Genomic DNA, 16,861 nt, shown 5'->3' with positions numbered 1-16,861 from the left:
AGAGGAACAGCCTATAGAGAGGGAGCAGAAGAAAGGGGGAGGAAAAAGGGGCGGCGCAATGGTTAGCACAGCCGACTCACGGCACCGAGGACCCAGGTTCGATCCCAGCCCTGTGTCACTGTCCGTGTGGCGTTTGCACATTCTCCCCGTGTCTGCATGGATCTCACCGCCACAACCCAAAGATGTGCAGGGCAGGTGGATTGGCCACACTAAATTGCCACTTAATTGAAAAAAAATTAATTGGGTACTTTAAATTTATTTTAAAAATGAAGGCGGAGGAAAGGAATGAGAAACATAAATGTGAGAGAGGTAGATATCGAACGATCAGTGTATAATAATCTTTATTAGTGTCACAAGTAGGCTTACATTAACACTACAATTAAGTCACTGTGAAAATCCCCTAGTTGCCACACTCCGGCACCTGTTCAGGTACACTGAAGGAGAATTCAGAATGTCCAATTCACCTAACAAGCACGTCTTTCGGGACTTGTGGGAAGAAACTGGAGCGCCCTGAGGAAACCCACGCAGACACGGGGAGAGCGTGCAGACTCAGCACAGACAGTGACGTGAGCCAGGAATCGAACCCTTAAGAAAAAAAGCATGGGAATTTTGTAGTTAAAATGATATTAACATGAGTCACTGTTGGGGAGTGGAAGCATAAATAAATAAATTAGAAAAACAGCAACAACTTATATTTATAGCTCCTTTAACATACTGAAACATTCTAAGGTGCTTCACAGTAGAATTGTGAAACTGAAGCACGTAAGGAGATATTTGGTTAGATGACCAAAAGCTTGGTCAAAAAGATATTTTTTAAGAAGTATCTTGAAGGAAGAACATGTGTTAGAAAAATGGAGAGGTGTAGGGAAGGAATTCCAAAGTTTAGGGCCTATTGGCAATTGAAAGCCGGACCAGCAAGTTTGAAGCAGTTACAATTTGGAATGCACAAGAGACTAAAATTGAGGAGCAAAAAAAACTTGTAGGGATGAGTTTTGGAGGAGATTAGGCAGGTAGGGAGGGGCAAGGTGATGGAGGGAATTGTAAAAAAAAAGGATGAGAATTTCAAAATTAAGTCGCTGGATTGGGAGCTAATGTCGATCAGTAAGCAGGGGGTGATGGGGGATGGGGACTTGGCTATGAGTCAAGGCATGGACAGCAGAGGTTTGGGTGCCTTCAAGCCTACAGAGGGTAAATTGTAGGAGTCCAGCCAGGAATGCTTTGGAATAGTCAAGTCTAGAGGAAACAAAGGCATGGATATCAGACGCAGATGAGCTGAGACGTGGACAAAATTGATCTATGTTACAAAGGTAGAAATGGGCAATCCTACCGATGGTGTGAATATGAGGCTCATCTGGGGATCAGTTGTGACACCAAGGTTGTGAACAGACTGGCTTAGTTTCAGACCGTTGCTAGGGAGAGGGGTGGAGTCAGTAGCGATGGAGTTTGGAACAGGGAGTGAAACAATGTTTTTTTTTTTCACTCCGTATTTAATTCTGAGCAAATTTCTGCTCACCCTGTACTGGATGTTCGATGAACAATCTGATAATTTAGCAACAATAGAGGAGTCAGAGAGGTGGAGGGTGAGGTATAGCTGGGTGTCATCAATGTACACGTGAAAACTAACATTGTGCCTTCGGATGATATTGCCAATGGGAAGCATAAAGATCTGAAATCGGTGGCGGCAATGGATTTATCCTTGGGCGGACACCAGAGTTGGTGTGGGAGTAGGCAGAGAAGATATTGCAAACGATTCTCTGGCAACCTCTCTGGGAAAATGTGATTAACTAAGGGGACGGGAAAAGCGGAACTGAAATGGACACATGAGAAATTGGCGAAGTGAAAGAGGAGGGTCTAGCAATCTGATGAGAAAAATTGGGTTAATACAGTGCAGATTCTGCCAGAAGCCTGATAGTGCTCGAACACATTTGTTAGAAAATCACAAAGTGATAAAATGGCCTGTGCTGATGCTACTCATGTGTAATTTTATTTTTAAAAGAAAGCTGAAAGGAACAGGACCTGATTAAATGTGGGAAATGTAATCATTTGAATAGCCTGTGCTGAATTTAATTTTTTATTCAGGGGATGTGGCCGTCGCTGGCTTGTCCAGCAGCCTGTCCCTAATTGCCCGAGAACTGAGTATTTCAGAGGGCGTTTTAAGGATCAACCATTGCTGTGGGTCTGGAGTCACATGTAGGCCAGACCAGGTAAGGATGGCAGATTTCCTTTCCTTCAGGACATTAGTGAACCGGTGGGTGTTTAGAACAATCGCCAATGGTTTCATGGTCATCATCAGACTTTAAATTCTCAATTTTTATTTAGTTCAAATTTCACCAGCTGCCATGGTGGGATTCGAACCCAGGTCCCCAGAGCATGGCCCTGAGTCTCTAGATTACTAGTACAGTGACAATGCCACTGAACCACCCCCTTTCCCGTATTGTAAACTACATGAAACTTAGCTGGGATCGATCCAATATTACTTTGGTTATTAAACCAAATTACCTACTAAAACTTGCACTTAACAGCTTCACCTTTTCAATATTTTATGATTGAGAAGGAAGAGGGGGGGGGGGGGGGGCGCGGTTGCAATAAACCCAGTATTTATTGCAGGCTCCAAATGGCCTGTTGATTTTCAGGACGTCTGCTTGCTCAGCAGAGTGCAGTATTAAAGAGAAATCATGACATTCTGGATAAAAGAGAAAATTTGAAGGAACGTTAACCTCCAACAACCTAACCAAGAATTACCCATGACTGAACAGAAATGAAGGACAGCAGAACTCCTGTTGCTTGTATTTGTTGTTGCAATTCTGAGAATCCCTTGAATTTTAAACTGGGTGCTGGAAATTGTAACAAATAACCCAATCAAAATTGTAGAAGTCACTGATTTTTAGTACCATCTATTTTAAGGGATCAACTGAAATAAAAAGGAAGATTTGTATTTACCGGCATATGGCATCTTTCGCAATATCAGGATGCCCCAAAGTGTTTCACAGCCAAAAATGTAATTTTGAAGTTATGTCACTGTTGTGCTGTCGGAAACTCCAGATTGTGGTTTGCTGGGGCTGCCGAAAAATGTCACCAAAATTAGTTTGTGGAATTTGCCACTCTGCAAATGTCCAAAGATGGGTCGGTTGATCGTTGTGAACTTCTGCATGATCCTGAAGGGGAAATAATATAATTTGAGTAAGTGGGAGAAATGTAATTTACAGATTGATGTGAGTGCAAAGGTCCCAGGTCTTGTTCTGGTTGGTTGTGACAATTCTGCAGTGAAATGGCCATTTTGGTGAGGAACAACTGTAACGTTTACCAGCCAGTCTGCTCTGAATGGAAAGCACTAGTGTTGCAAAAGGAGTGGACTGGTCCTGAGTAAAAGGTGCTTATGCGCATTGGCTCCTCGGTATCCTATCAATGGCCATATGTTTTATTTTGACTTCTCTCACTTTTTTGCAGGATGAAATTAATTCAACAGACACGTCTGTTGTCATTAGTTCATGTTCCTTGGCTGAAGCACGCCACCTGCTGGATCATTTTCTAAAAATGTCTATTGACAAGGTGAGAGGTTCATCAATAACCTATTTTTATATGTCTAGTAGAGATACCACTGATTAACTGTCTTCGAGGGACTGTAAAGTCAGCAGAAAACAGAAGTATTTGTATTTTAACCAGCTAATTTCAATCTTTCCTTGCACTCCTTGACCTGAGGCACCACCCATGGCTGACAAGGGAAGTCAAGGGCAGCATATAGGCAAAAGAAAAAGCATACTAAATGGCGAGGATTTGTGGGAAGCCAGAGGATTGGGAAGCCTTTAAAAGTGATCAGTGGACAACTAAAAACGCAATAAGGGGGGAGAAGATGAAATATGAGTATAAGCTAGCTAGTAATATAAAAGAAGATAGGAAGAGTTTTTTTCAATATGTAAAAGATAAGAGAGAGGCAAGAATAGACATTGGACCACAGGAAAATAAGGCTGGAGAAGTAGTAATAAAAAGAAAGAAATGGCAGAGGAACTGAATAGTTACTTTGCATCTTTTCTAGACAGATACATGAATGGGCAGGGCGCAGAGGGATACAGATCCTGAGAAAATAGGCGACAGTTTTAGATAGAGGATCTGGATCGGCGCAGGCTTGGAGGACCGAAGGGCCTGTTCCTGTGCTGTAATTTTTCTTTGTTCTTCTTTATTCATCAGTCTTCACGATGGAAGACACCAGTGGGATACCAGAGCTCCAAGAGAATCAGGGGGCAGAGCAGAGTGTAGTGGCCATCACTAAGGAGAATGTTTCAGGGGTAACTGAAAGGTCTGAAGGTGGATAAATCACTTGGACCGGATGGACTACACGCCAGAGTTCTAAAAGAGATAGCTGAGGAGATTGTGGAGACATTGGTGGTCATCTTTCAGGAATCCCTGGAGGCAGGGAGGGTCGCAGAGGACTGAAAAGTGGCTAATGTAACACCACTGTTTAAGAAAGGAGGGAGGCAGAAGACGGGAAATGATAGGCCGGTTAGCCTGACTTCGGTCATTGGTAAGATTTTAGAGTCCGTTATTAAAGATAGGATTGCAGAGTATTTGGAAGTGCATGATAAAATATGATTGAGTCAGCACGGCTTCTTCAGGAGGAGGTCATGTCTGACAAATCTGTTAGAGTTCTTTGAGGAAGTAACAAGGCAGTTAGGCAAAGGAGAACCAGTGGACGTGATTTATTTTGATTTCCAGGTGGCCTGAGACAAGGTGCTGCATAAGAGACTGTTACATAAGTTTAAGAGCTCACGGTGTTAAGGGTAAGATCCTGGCATGATAGAGGATTGGCTGACTGGCAGAAGGCAGAGAGTGGGGATAAAGGGGTCTTTTTCAGGATGGCAGCTGGTGACGAGTGGTGTGGCTCAGGGGTCGGTGCTGGGACCACAACTTTTCACAATATACATTAACGATCTGGAAAAAGGAACTGAAGGCACTGTTGCTACGTTTGCAGATGATAGAAAGATATGCAGAAGGACATGTAGTATTGAGGAAGATGGGGAAGCAGAGGGACTTGGACAGGCTAGAAAAATCATAGAATTTACAGTGCAGAAGGAGGCCATTCGGGCCCATCGAGTCTGCACCGGCCCCTGGAAAGAGCATCCCAACTAAGCAAACACCTCCACCCTATCCCCGTAACACAGTCGCCCCACCTAACCCAAAAACCGGAGCACCCGGAGGAAACTCACGCAGACAAGGGGAGAACGTGCAGGCTCCGCACACAGTGACCCAAGCCCGAAATCGAACATGGGACCCTGGAGTTATAAAGCAACTGTACTAACCACTGTGTTACCATGCTGCCCTTAGAGTGGGCAAAGAAGCGGCAGATGGAATACAATGTGGAAAAGTGTGAGGTTATGCACTTTGGAAGGAGGAATGGAGGCATAGACTAGTTTCTAAATGAGGAAATGCTTAGGAAATCAGAAGCACAAAGGGACTTAGGAGTCCTTGTTCAAGATTATCTTAAAGTTAACGTGCCAGTTCAGTGGGCAGTTAGGAAAATAAATATAATGTTAGCATTTATGTCGAGAGGAAGGATGTACTTCTGAGGCTGTATAAGGCTCTGGTCAAACCCCATTCAGAGGATTGTAGGAAAGTTTTGGGCCCCGTATCCAAGTAAGGATGTGCTGGCCTTGGAAATGGTCCAGAGGGGGTTCACAAGAATGATCCCTGGAATGAAGAGCTTGTCATACGAGGAGCAGTTGAGGACTCTGGGTCTGTACTCGTTGGAGTTTAAAAGGATGAGGGGGGATCTTATTGAAACTTACAGGATACTGTGAGGCCTGGAGAGCATGGACGTGGAAAGGATGTTTCCACTGATAGGAAAAATTGAGGACATTAAGGAAACCAGTATATAAGAGCACCCGGAGAAGGGCCGCTACACCCCCAATCAGGCCTACCCCCAAACTGAAGAAGGGCTCCCAGGAGACCAGGGGCGGGATTCTCCCTCTGGGGACTAAGTCCCCACGCCCACCGGAAAGCGGGCGAGAATCACTCTGGACTTTTTCCTCGAAGGTCCGGGGTGATTCTCCGTTTTCAAGGGGGCTAGCAGGGCCCCGCCGTGTGTCCCGCAGCTCCGGCTACCGACGGGGCCCTGCAGTTACGCCCGCGTGGCTGCGCATGTGCGTGGCAGCCATCGTCGCGTAGGCCCCCGCGCACATGGCAGAGCACTGCAAGGTCCCGGCACAAAGGAACATAGCCCCCCCCCCCCCCCCCCCGGAATGAGCACGCCCGCCGATCGGTAGCCCCTGATCACGGACCTGACCACTGTGGAGGCCCCCCCCCCCGCAGTCTGATCCTCCGCCGCCCCAACAGGATGGCCCCCACAGCCAGAACTCCGAGGTCCTGCCGGGTGGGACCACATGTGAACCACGCTGGCAGGACTCGGTCTGGCGGTACTCGGCCCGTCGAGCGCGGAGAATCGCCGTGTTGGCCGCTTTCAACGGCCCCCGACCGGCATCGCCCGTGAGCCTGGCAAGTCCGCGGAGAATCGCGGAAGCGCCATCGCGCCGGATTTCCGGCGTGAACGGCTATTCTGCGCACCCGCGCCGGTGCCATTCCGGCGCAGAGGGTTGCAGAATCCCGCCCATGGTCTGCGCTGATCATCGAAAGAGACAAGTACGGATTCTCAAAATCCAAAGCAATGACCAAAAAATGCAAAATACAATTAGCTCTGGCTGGTGGCTATCCTCAGTCCAAGTAAGGACTAATCTAACCCTGCCTCCCACCACCACACCAATCATCCACCCATCATCCCGCTGCTACATATAGAACAGATAAGGGGTGTGTAAAATGCACTCCCTTCTCATGGATGAAAGGATTACAGCACATTTTTTGAAAAAAAGGATAGGACTGTGCACAAAAATCACTTTATCGATTCAATATCGATTGTGCTAAAACAGGATAACAAACAACCCTTGCCCTCGTATTCAAACATCGTACACCCTTGCCTGGAGAAAAGACAACAACGTGAAATCAACAGCATAATCACAAGGGAATAAAGTCGAGGATTATTGATGAACCGCAGGATAATAACATTATTTATGTTGCTTGGAAAGGTCTAGGCCATGACCGGATTGTTGAAAACACTCAAGATCTCTCAAAAGTTCCATTGAACAAAGCATCTTCACCTCCGCCAGGCCATAGCCCAGGCGACTGGGGGAGGACTCGACTTGGCTAGCCACCTCCAACTCTTCACGATGAGTGTTGTGGACAGGACAGCATTAGACTAATGGTCAGGGCCTCCACCCAGCCCCAGGCCTTAAAGACTATGGGCTCTGTCGAACCTTCTCTCAAGGATACTTTGCAGTTTATCAAATCGAACACCAAAAATCTGCACCACCAAGCCAAGATCATTATCCAAAACATTATTTGCAATGGCAGTCACCATCCTGAGACATACAGCACCACCGAGGCATAGGTCCACTCACCTGCAAAACCACCACTGCAAACTTGGCCCCACCATAGCCATCTCCAACTGCCCAATCAAACGAGGATTGTCTCTGATACAACTTGTCTCTTCACATAGAATTACATAGAACATACAGTGCAGAAGGAGGCCATTCGGCCCATCGAATCTGCACCGACCCACATTAATCCCTCACTTCCACCTTATCCCCGCAACCCAATAACCCCTCCCAACCCTTATGGACACTACGGGTAATTTATCATGGCCAATCCACCTAACCTGCACGTCTTTGGACTGGTGGGAGGAAACCGGAGCACCCGGAGGAAACCCACGCGGACACTGGGAGAACGTGCAAACTCCGCACAGACAGTGACCCAGCGGGGAATCGAACCTGGGACCCTGGCGCTGTGAAGCCACAGTGCTATCACTTGTGCTACCGTGCTACCTTCACCACCAAACTCTGACCAGGATCATCCAGGGAAATAACGCAAAACATAATTCCCCAAAAAACATTATGGAGCATGCAATAAGATGAATAAAGGATTAAAAAATGAGTGGAGTCGGAGCTCAAAGAAATGGAGCCGCTCCCGTGCTCACATCATGTGTCATTCCCCAAAAGTTTAAATTCAAACTTGTTTTGAGAGCTTTCACACATATTTCATTGAATGGGCCATTTGGAACTAATTAGACATTTGACCGACACATTGAAAGTCATTTGGTGTTCGTGCAACTGTTCTCAAATGTTTGTAAGAGGTGATGGTAAAGAATTGATAAATGGCGAGAGGAAAAGAGAATAACTTGCTTATGAAAAATAATAAAATGTAGCCTTGGCTTCTGGATTTTTATGGGCTCTTTCTGAAGTATTCATTCCCCAAGGTAGAATTTCAACATTACATTTAGTGAATTATTAATAACTTTAATTTATATGATTTGAAGACAGGAAGAATGACTTTATTTTACAAGCCGTTCCTATATTGGCAGATAGCCCGATCAGGCACTTCTGATATGGAGCAATGCTCTACCGGGAGGACTGGGTAGGAATTTATGGATTTACAATGCCTGATGTCCCAACTCTTTGGTTAAAAGTAGAATATTAAGGGCACTGCTCCCATGATTTCCCAACTATGATCGTTGCTTCTTGCTGGGGACACCCTATTGGGGAATCAGCTTGATAAAGGACATCATGGGTTGCTCGGTGACATTGCATGCTAATTTGCTGGGCAACTCAATCTTCAAATATATTTTGATTAATATTAATTAATAACATAAGCAAGTAAAAAAAGCACTATAAAATTACATAATGGAAGGTCCCTGAAACCTGGCTAAAATTCAAATTGGAATTTTCATCTATACTGATGTTTAGCAACTCTAATGGAAGAAAACTCTAATGTTCTCGGCATTAGTTGCAGATATGGACTGGTAAAGTACTGACAGAGCAGGGAGTCATCCTAATGACTCCTGCAAAGCCTGCCAATAATGATCGGGGATAGATTCAGGTTATTGAAAAATATTCAGCATTTTTTATATTGACTTGTACTCTTTCATTGTTCTCAACTACAGGGCATGCAGGTGGCTCAGAAAGAGGCCCAGATCAAGCTGTTGGAAGGTCGATTAAAGCAAATAGATGTGACAGATTCTGTCCCAACTCAGCTGATTAATATGTTAAGGGAAAAAGCTGAGTCTATTCCTGAACTACAGATGTTGCTTCAAAGTGTCTCACAAGGTAATGAGCTCTCTGCTGATCACAATATCTCTTGGGGTTTATATGTTTTAGAATGAAATATTTAGAAGTAACCCATGATTTACGGTTTGGCAACTTTTGGCATCTTTTGTCCATGCTTCCACACTTAATTTAATTTTTCATCACAGCTGTTTGAATTGGAAGAGGCTGAAGCATTTTCAACCATATTCAGCCAGAAACGCCGAGTTCATAATCCAATATGGCTTCCTTTTGAGGTACCCAGCATTGTAGATGCTAATCTTCAGCCAATTTAATCCATTTCACTTGCCATCTAATGGCTGAAGGCATTGGATGCAGTAAAGTCTATGGGCCCCGACAGCATTCCGGCTGTACTACTGAAGAAAGTACTACTGCAGAATTAGTTGTGCCAAGCTTTTCAGTAAAGCTACAAAACTGGCATCTGCTCAAAAGTGTGGCAAATCACTCGAGTATATCCTGTCCACAAAATGCAGGATATATCCAATCTAGCCCATTACCGTCCAATCAGTCTACTCTCAATCATCAGCAAAGTGATGGAAGGTGTCTTTAACAGTGATATCAAGCAGCACTTATTCAGAAATAAACTGCTCACCAGTCTTGAGTTTGGCTTCTGTCCGGGCTACTCCACTCCATACCTTATTACCGCCTTGGTCCAAACATGGACAAATGAACTGAATTCCAGAGCTGTGGTGAGAGTGACTGCCTTTGACATCGAGGTAACATTTGACCACGTGTAGCTTCAAGGACCCCTAGCAAAACTAAATTCAGGAATTAGGGGTATCACCAAGCACAAAGGAAGATAGTTTGGGGTTGTTGAAGACCAATCATCTCCCAGTACATTGCTGTACAAGATCAACAGGGTGTTTTCAGCTGCTTCATCAATGACCATCCCTTCAACATAAGGCCAGAAAAGGGGATGTTTGCTGATGATTGCAATATGTTCCATTCAAAACTGCTCAGCTAATGAAGCTGTCCATCCCCATATGCAGCAAAACATGGACAAAATTCAGACTTGGGCTAATAAGCGGCAAATAATGTTGTGTCAGTGCCAAGCAATGACCATCTCCAACAAAATAGAATTTAGCCATCACTCACTTGATGTTCAACGGTACTACCAATGATGAATACCCGCCGTCATCATCCTGGGGGTTACCAATGACCAAGATTTTAACTGAATTAGTGCTTTTAAATAATGGCTACAAGGGCAGCTCAGAGGCTGGGAATTCTGCAGCGAATGACTTACCACCTGACTCCTCAAAACCCCAAAGACACAAGTCAGGAGTGTGATGGAATACGTTTGCCCAGAAAAGCTCAGCTCTTACAGCACTGAAGAAGCTCAAGATCATCTAAGGCAAAGCAGCCCACTTGATCAGCACCTCATTCACCATATTAAACAATCACTCCTTCCACCACCAGCACACAGTGGCTGCAGCATGTACCTTTTACAAGAAGCACTGCAGCAAATTGCCAAGGCTGATTTGACTGCACCTTCCAAACACACGATCTCTACAATTCCAGCAGGACATAGTCAGCAGGTGCACGGTACCGTTCCATGCTGTGAATTCCTCTCCAAGTCGCACACTATCCTGACTTGGAAATATAAGTTAATTTGGTATCATTTGGTCAAAGGTCCGAAAGCTCCCTCCCTAACAACAGTTTGGTACACCTACAACTCAGCGGGGGTGCACCTTTTGGTTCCACCTGCGGCAGGGATCATCGGGGCAGGGAGGAAAAATTTGATGGACCATTGGAAGGTCCGTTGAGCTCGGGTGGGAATTTGGTCTCTGGGTGGGCGGAACTGGAAGATCCCGCCCATGCACTACAGCATTTCAAAAAGGTGGTTCACCACCACCGAGTCGAGAACGATTAGGGACGGGCAGCAATTGCTGGCCTTGCCAGCAACACTCACATCCATGATTGAATTGAAAAAAGGTGTTTCAAATTTTCTGCAGTAACAGTAACAACTGAATGATGCACTGTTAACATGGTAAACAAAAGATTTTATTTTAAACGTGGCATTAATTTGAAATCAGTAGATCAGAGAATTGATCATTTTGGACAGTATGAGTCATGTAAGCGGCAATGTGTGCAGGAGTGCTCAGCAAATTCCAATAACATTTACATGTAATTACAAATTAATAGGATCTAAATCAGAGGGTTGTGATAGTTCTCCAAAGATTTCAAAAGAAAAGACTTTTCTCCACATTTTGAACACAAAACCTTCTTGATTTCAGTTCTCAGTAGGCAAACGGCCTGAGGTTCTGCATTGTTCTGCTTTGGTTCATAAACACTCAGCAACAAGATCACAGAACTAACGATACTTGTTCACACGGGAGAATTATGGGACAGAGTCTGAACGAGAGACTTTGAAGTATGTCAAATTGAACAATCAGCTTTTCTTAATAATCTAACCTTTGTGACTTTCAGAAAATGGAGAGCTCAGCAGTGATGAGGAAATATCTGAGTGCAGCTCAGGGCTAGATAGCAGGTAAGCTTTCAAGAAGTGCATATAGCAAACTTTATTATTCATGGGTAAATTACTTATCTGAAGTACTCTCCCAATATTATGTTGCTATCACGATTGCCTGCACCAAACAAGAATCATGTGGGTAATATTGTATTGGAACTATCATTACAAATAGCGAGCTTAAGAATGTATATTCAGCTCTCCCAGTGATTAAGACAGCAATTAGCTACAGGTCAGGAAGATCCCAAGTTACAACTCAGCCATGGCAACAGCATGGGTATCGCAATTATCCTCTTCACTTATGGGATGGATGGAGTGTGGAAATGATCCAAAGCTCCAGCTCTTATTGCTAACTAGCTCATTTTAATTTGATGGGTGCGTGCATAGTTGTGCATGTATTTAGATTGGGGACAAGATTGGATACTGTCATTAAACAAGTCTGCTGACACTCTCCACCAGACCTCACAAACGAAGAATGGCTATTTGAATGTGGTGTAAACGACCACATGCCCACGGAACCATATTCCCAACATGGCGAGGAGGAAAAGGAAACAAGGCTTAAAATGCTTCATTTTAAGAAGTACAGCAATATTTTATTTAGTGTATAAATTATTTAGAATTTATAGTGCAGAAGGAGGCCATTGGGCTAGCACCTGAGATGTGCTTCCTACAGGAAAATGATTTTTAAAAATTGATCCGTGTAAAATAATAAAGGATTTGAATCAGCATGATTGGTTCCGTTGAGCTCCATGCTTATATTGCCAAAATCTTGAGACACCTTTAGCTTGCAAAATAGTTCACATAGTTTTCAACCAGTATTGGAGGGCGCGATTCTCCCAAAACATTTCTGCGGCAGGTTTTTCAGGGAGTCGTCGGCAAGTTCCCCACCGTTATTCAATGACACTTAGACACTTTTGTGAGCCCTGGGGACTTTCTCACCGGTTTAGCACACACTTCGAATTTATTTTAACCACTGGGGTGCTGAACTCAAGAGATTGGGCTGCCAATTTCAAAGGGTGTCCCGATCTCTAAGTGAGTTTGTATGTTCCTCACACATCCCACCCATGGGCAATGTCACCCCCCACACACATGAACACTAACCAACACCCCCAAGTGAAGACAGCCTGCTATGGGGTCCTGGAGGTCCCCCCCTCTACAGGCCCCCCAAGCCCCCTGAAAGCACCTCTTCCCTTCCAGGATCCCACCTGTCACCCATCTCCAAACACAGAGGCCCCTATTTACCTGTCCTGCACTCTCCCACTCTTTTAACCCCCGCAGCCTCATTTCATGGGCATGGCCCCCCTCGCCCCCCGACCCTTGCACTGCTACCCTGGCACTCAGGCAGTGTCACCCGGGCACCTTGGAAGTGCCAGGGTGGCAGTGACAAGGTGCCAGTTGGGCAGTGCCAAGGTGCCCATGCTCCAGGGGGTGGGCCAAGTAGCCACCCTGCACTTACCCTGACCACCCAGGGGTCTCCGATGGCCTGGGAGACCCCCTGGGTGCCGTTCCGCCTCGTCCACGTTTGTGTGGACCAGCACTGATCGGCGCCTGGCTGCAGCCTCCCTAGAGAAGCTGGAGAATCGGTGGAGGTGGGTGGATCCCGGGCATGTAGGGCATAAGTAGGTTTAAGACCTACTTCCGCGAGCATCATTTGATCCTGCCCATTTTGAAAAGAGTTCCGACTCCGATGTCCCGCGGGACTTCGGTGAATCTTGTTTAATCGCGAGAGGCGTGGAGCCTGTCGCAAGGTACCTGGAAGCCTCTCCCAGGATTCTCCGGCCGCGTTGTGCTCTCGCTCGAGCGCAACGCGGCTAAAGAATCGCGCCTGGAGGATGTTGCTGGTAGATCTGAAGGCATTTCAATATTAAGCAGACTATGGTTATTGATGGGTCCATAAATTATTCCTAACAGCTTCATCTGTTTCTCCTCTGCTGACTGCTAATTGTAAGAAGTTATTATTAGGGCTCCAACAGGGACCTAGCCCACTGCAAACCCATCCTGATGTTTCTCCTTGATTGCTAATGCTACTGTCCTGGGACATGTCAAGTTGGGAATTGGACTTTCCTAATGGCACTAATCTGTCAACTACACAATGAAAGCCTGTTGTATATTTTCACTGCACTTGTAGTGAAAATAAAAAGAACTTGCCTTTTGGGTCAAAAGATGGTAGCTGACAGAAATCATTGCTGTGACTCTGGCTGGGTATTTTTAAGATTACACTGGGTGAAGTAGAATTCACTGTGAACTATCCATCATTTGGAAAATTCAGTTATATTTTTAAACTACATACACTATATTTTTAATGTATTAAATATTAATGTGCTAATTATTAATGTATAGTTGTTCAAATTGAAAATAACAGATTGTGTTTTTAAGGTTTGTACACCATTTACCTGCCCTTTTCCTGAGATGTTGACTCTGTCCATTTAAAAGTTTATTGCAACATTTATGTTTTCTCTCTTCAGTTTAACATCCAGTTCTTACTCAAAGCGTTCCCTAAGCCAGGGAGATTTTAGAATAAAGGTATGACTATTATTTTAACATTGTGATGTGCTACATTTATACATTTATTGTACCAACTGATATACTCTCAGTTTATTTTTAATGCCTGCAGATATTAGGCGCAATTCAGCAACCCCATTGCACCCGCTGTGGATCTGGGCGCAACAGGTGAATCACACAAGAACCCTAAATCAGGCTCCGCGCCGGCCCGATCGCAAGTCACCCGCCTCTCTCCACCTGGAACAATCTGTATCTCGCCCTCGCTTGGTGATGATTCCAGATTCACCCAGCACCGAGGACTCACTGACCGCACCTGGGAGAACTCGCAGTTTAATACTGGTCCACACAACCATTCGTGATGGCACCTGGGGGATCTCCCAGACCATTGAAGACCCCAGGTGGTCGGATACAGGGCAGGGAGGCACCCTGATACTGGCAGTGCCAAGGTGCACAGTTGCCAGGTTGGCACTGCCAGAGGTCAGGCCTGGGGGAGGGGGGGGCTTGCCAATTAGAGGAAGGGCGAGGAGGGGCTCCTGGGGGCCGCTCCAAGGTTGGGTGGGGTGAGGGTGGTGGAGTTAAAGAAGAGGGGGAGCCTGAAAAGGTTTGGGGGGGGCGGGGGGGGGGGGGGACTGGTACCCTGACCTGCAAGGAGCCTCTGAAGCTCACCAGCTGGAAATCCCTCTCGGTGATGCCTCAGCGGGGGAGAAACTCCCAAGGCCAAAATATTGGATAGTGGGATGTTTCTCGGCGCTGCAGTCCAGTGTGTTTAGTATACCCTAACATTGATCATGATTAAAATGTACCGCACCAACATTATTGTTTAGTCAGCCCTTTTGCAGTCGATTGTCCATGCGTCACGATTTTAATTTGTAACATTTTAGTCATCAATTCAGTCTGGTGATTATCGACCTAAAATGAAGAGACCGCCCATATTTTCTTGCTATTTAGAGTACTCTGACTGTGATGATGGTTTATTTTTTTTTAAAAGTGTATGCATGTCATATCTGCTCCTACTTGAACTGACAACGACTCCAATAAAATTTCAATATTCGCACAAAACTATAACCTTGATGCTAATTAATCACAAGAAAGGTTAGTTATCTCACTCTTAATATTTTTTTAAAACTGTCTTCAAGTTATAAAAGGCTGGACATGATTGCAAAGTTTTTCTCAGTTATTGCGCTCTGGTTTCTGCTTAGTTGCGGTTGGGACAGGACCTGGTCCTAGTGTTAGATCTGTGTTGTTGTCATCACCACATTTTTTTATTATAAAAGTAACATATTAACTTTTGACGCTTGGTGTGACATTATGATATTGATTTTTCATTTGCAGATTGAGCAAAAGACGGAGCTTCAGTACTGGGAAGGATATGGCTCTGCTGTGGACCTGTCCACTCCAAGTTTATTAAGATCAGCTGATGTAAAAGAGAATGGCATCAAGCCAGTTGATGTCCTTCTACGAGTCCCGAAGGACAAAGAATCCATTACTTTCCAACCTAGATCTGGAAACACTTTGTAAGTCAATGTACTACTATTCTTGCAGTGGACAACTGTGTGCCTTGTTTTATTTCAAAATAACAAATGTCTCACAGATACAGCTTGTAAACTGGTGAGTTTGGGAAAACTTCAACCAGCCAACTGTTTTATGGAAAATGGAAATAAGCCAAAGAGGCTCAGTTGTTCGCATACAAACTTCTCAATTTAGGTCATTTGAGCCGAGCAAAGCCTTTTTCAAAAAATTATGCAACTGCGATGCTAAAATAATTTTGCAACCTATTTCAAGATTACCACAGGATCCCGCCCTTTTCCAAGTGTAGAGCACCAGAATACCATGACACAAACCACTTCTTTCTCAAGGTATTAACTCCCAAGTCTTGCGACTTCAGTCATAGACTGTTGCTATTAACCACTGTAACAACAATATAATTGACAATGGACGGAATCTTAGCATATTTTTTCAAAGTGTCAGACTCTGAGTGAAAACCGGCATGTAGTTCTCCAGCTACACCGACCAGTTTTCACTCCAGAACTTGAGCTGCTCGAGTAAACAAATGAGTTGCCGTGGTTTGCGCCATCACTGGCAGGACGGGGCCTGATAGAGCCAGCAAGGCCAACTCCACAAAGATTGAGGCACCATCATTAAAGGGCACAAACTGGTCCCCCCCCCCCCCCCCAGCCCAGCTAAACATTAGGGACCGCCCCCCCCATCCCACCACAACCTAAGCAGTGGGGCTGGCTCCCTTCCCCTCTTCTCAGTCTTCAGATGACCCCCTCTAACCTCCACCCTCCTTTGCAGCCAGTGCCAACCTGCCAAACTGGCAGCGCCAACCTGTGCTGAGGGCATGTCTCTCTTCCCCCATGGGCTATACTTTGCACCCCTCGGGGGGGGGGGGGTCCCTCTAGACTGAATCTTGTTTTTCAATATCTGTTGTAAACCTGCTGATGTAACATCATGTAGGCGCGGTTTGAATATTCAGTGAGGGGGTAATCATATGGTGGGGGGGCTAGCTAATTATATTCAAATGCATACAAAACCATTAAAGTGTGGTTCTTGCCCTTTGTGGTGTGACACAGGATGTCACCAGCAAGGGGCATGGAAAGTCAGGAAGCACAGTCTCCCCAGACAGAATCACGTTTCCCAATTCTCTCTGGATTTTCCATCCATGTCGGTGATCCTGCGAACTGCTAATGTGGGCACGAAATCACCCCCATTGTATATCCGATCTGAGTCTGGCATATTCCAGTATATGCAG

General features: G+C 45.2%; 1 protein-coding gene across 3 annotated transcripts in view; it reads left to right on the top strand.

Moving 5' to 3' along the window:
• The window catches only part of kif21b (kinesin family member 21B), a 223,118-nt gene that overhangs the window by 144,691 nt on the left and 61,566 nt on the right, over positions 1-16,861 (top strand). For all 3 annotated transcript variants that reach the window (XR_011935738.1, XR_011935737.1, XM_072480319.1), the window contains exons 21-25: positions 3,448-3,549; positions 8,981-9,143; positions 11,568-11,628; positions 14,073-14,130; positions 15,442-15,623. Coding sequence is in view for 1 of the 3 variants with exons in the window: in XM_072480319.1 (XP_072336420.1) it covers positions 3,448-3,549; positions 8,981-9,143; positions 11,568-11,628; positions 14,073-14,130; positions 15,442-15,623 (566 nt within the window). In the remaining 2 variants the exon portion in view is untranslated. The remainder of the gene's footprint in view (positions 1-3,447; positions 3,550-8,980; positions 9,144-11,567; positions 11,629-14,072; positions 14,131-15,441; positions 15,624-16,861) is intronic.

This window comes from Scyliorhinus torazame, chromosome 17, assembly GCF_047496885.1.
Source record: "Scyliorhinus torazame isolate Kashiwa2021f chromosome 17, sScyTor2.1, whole genome shotgun sequence".
NCBI lineage: Eukaryota > Metazoa > Chordata > Chondrichthyes > Carcharhiniformes > Scyliorhinidae > Scyliorhinus > Scyliorhinus torazame.
Note: the sequence above shows the minus strand (reverse complement) of the source record. Positions and strands in the feature narration are given on the sequence as shown.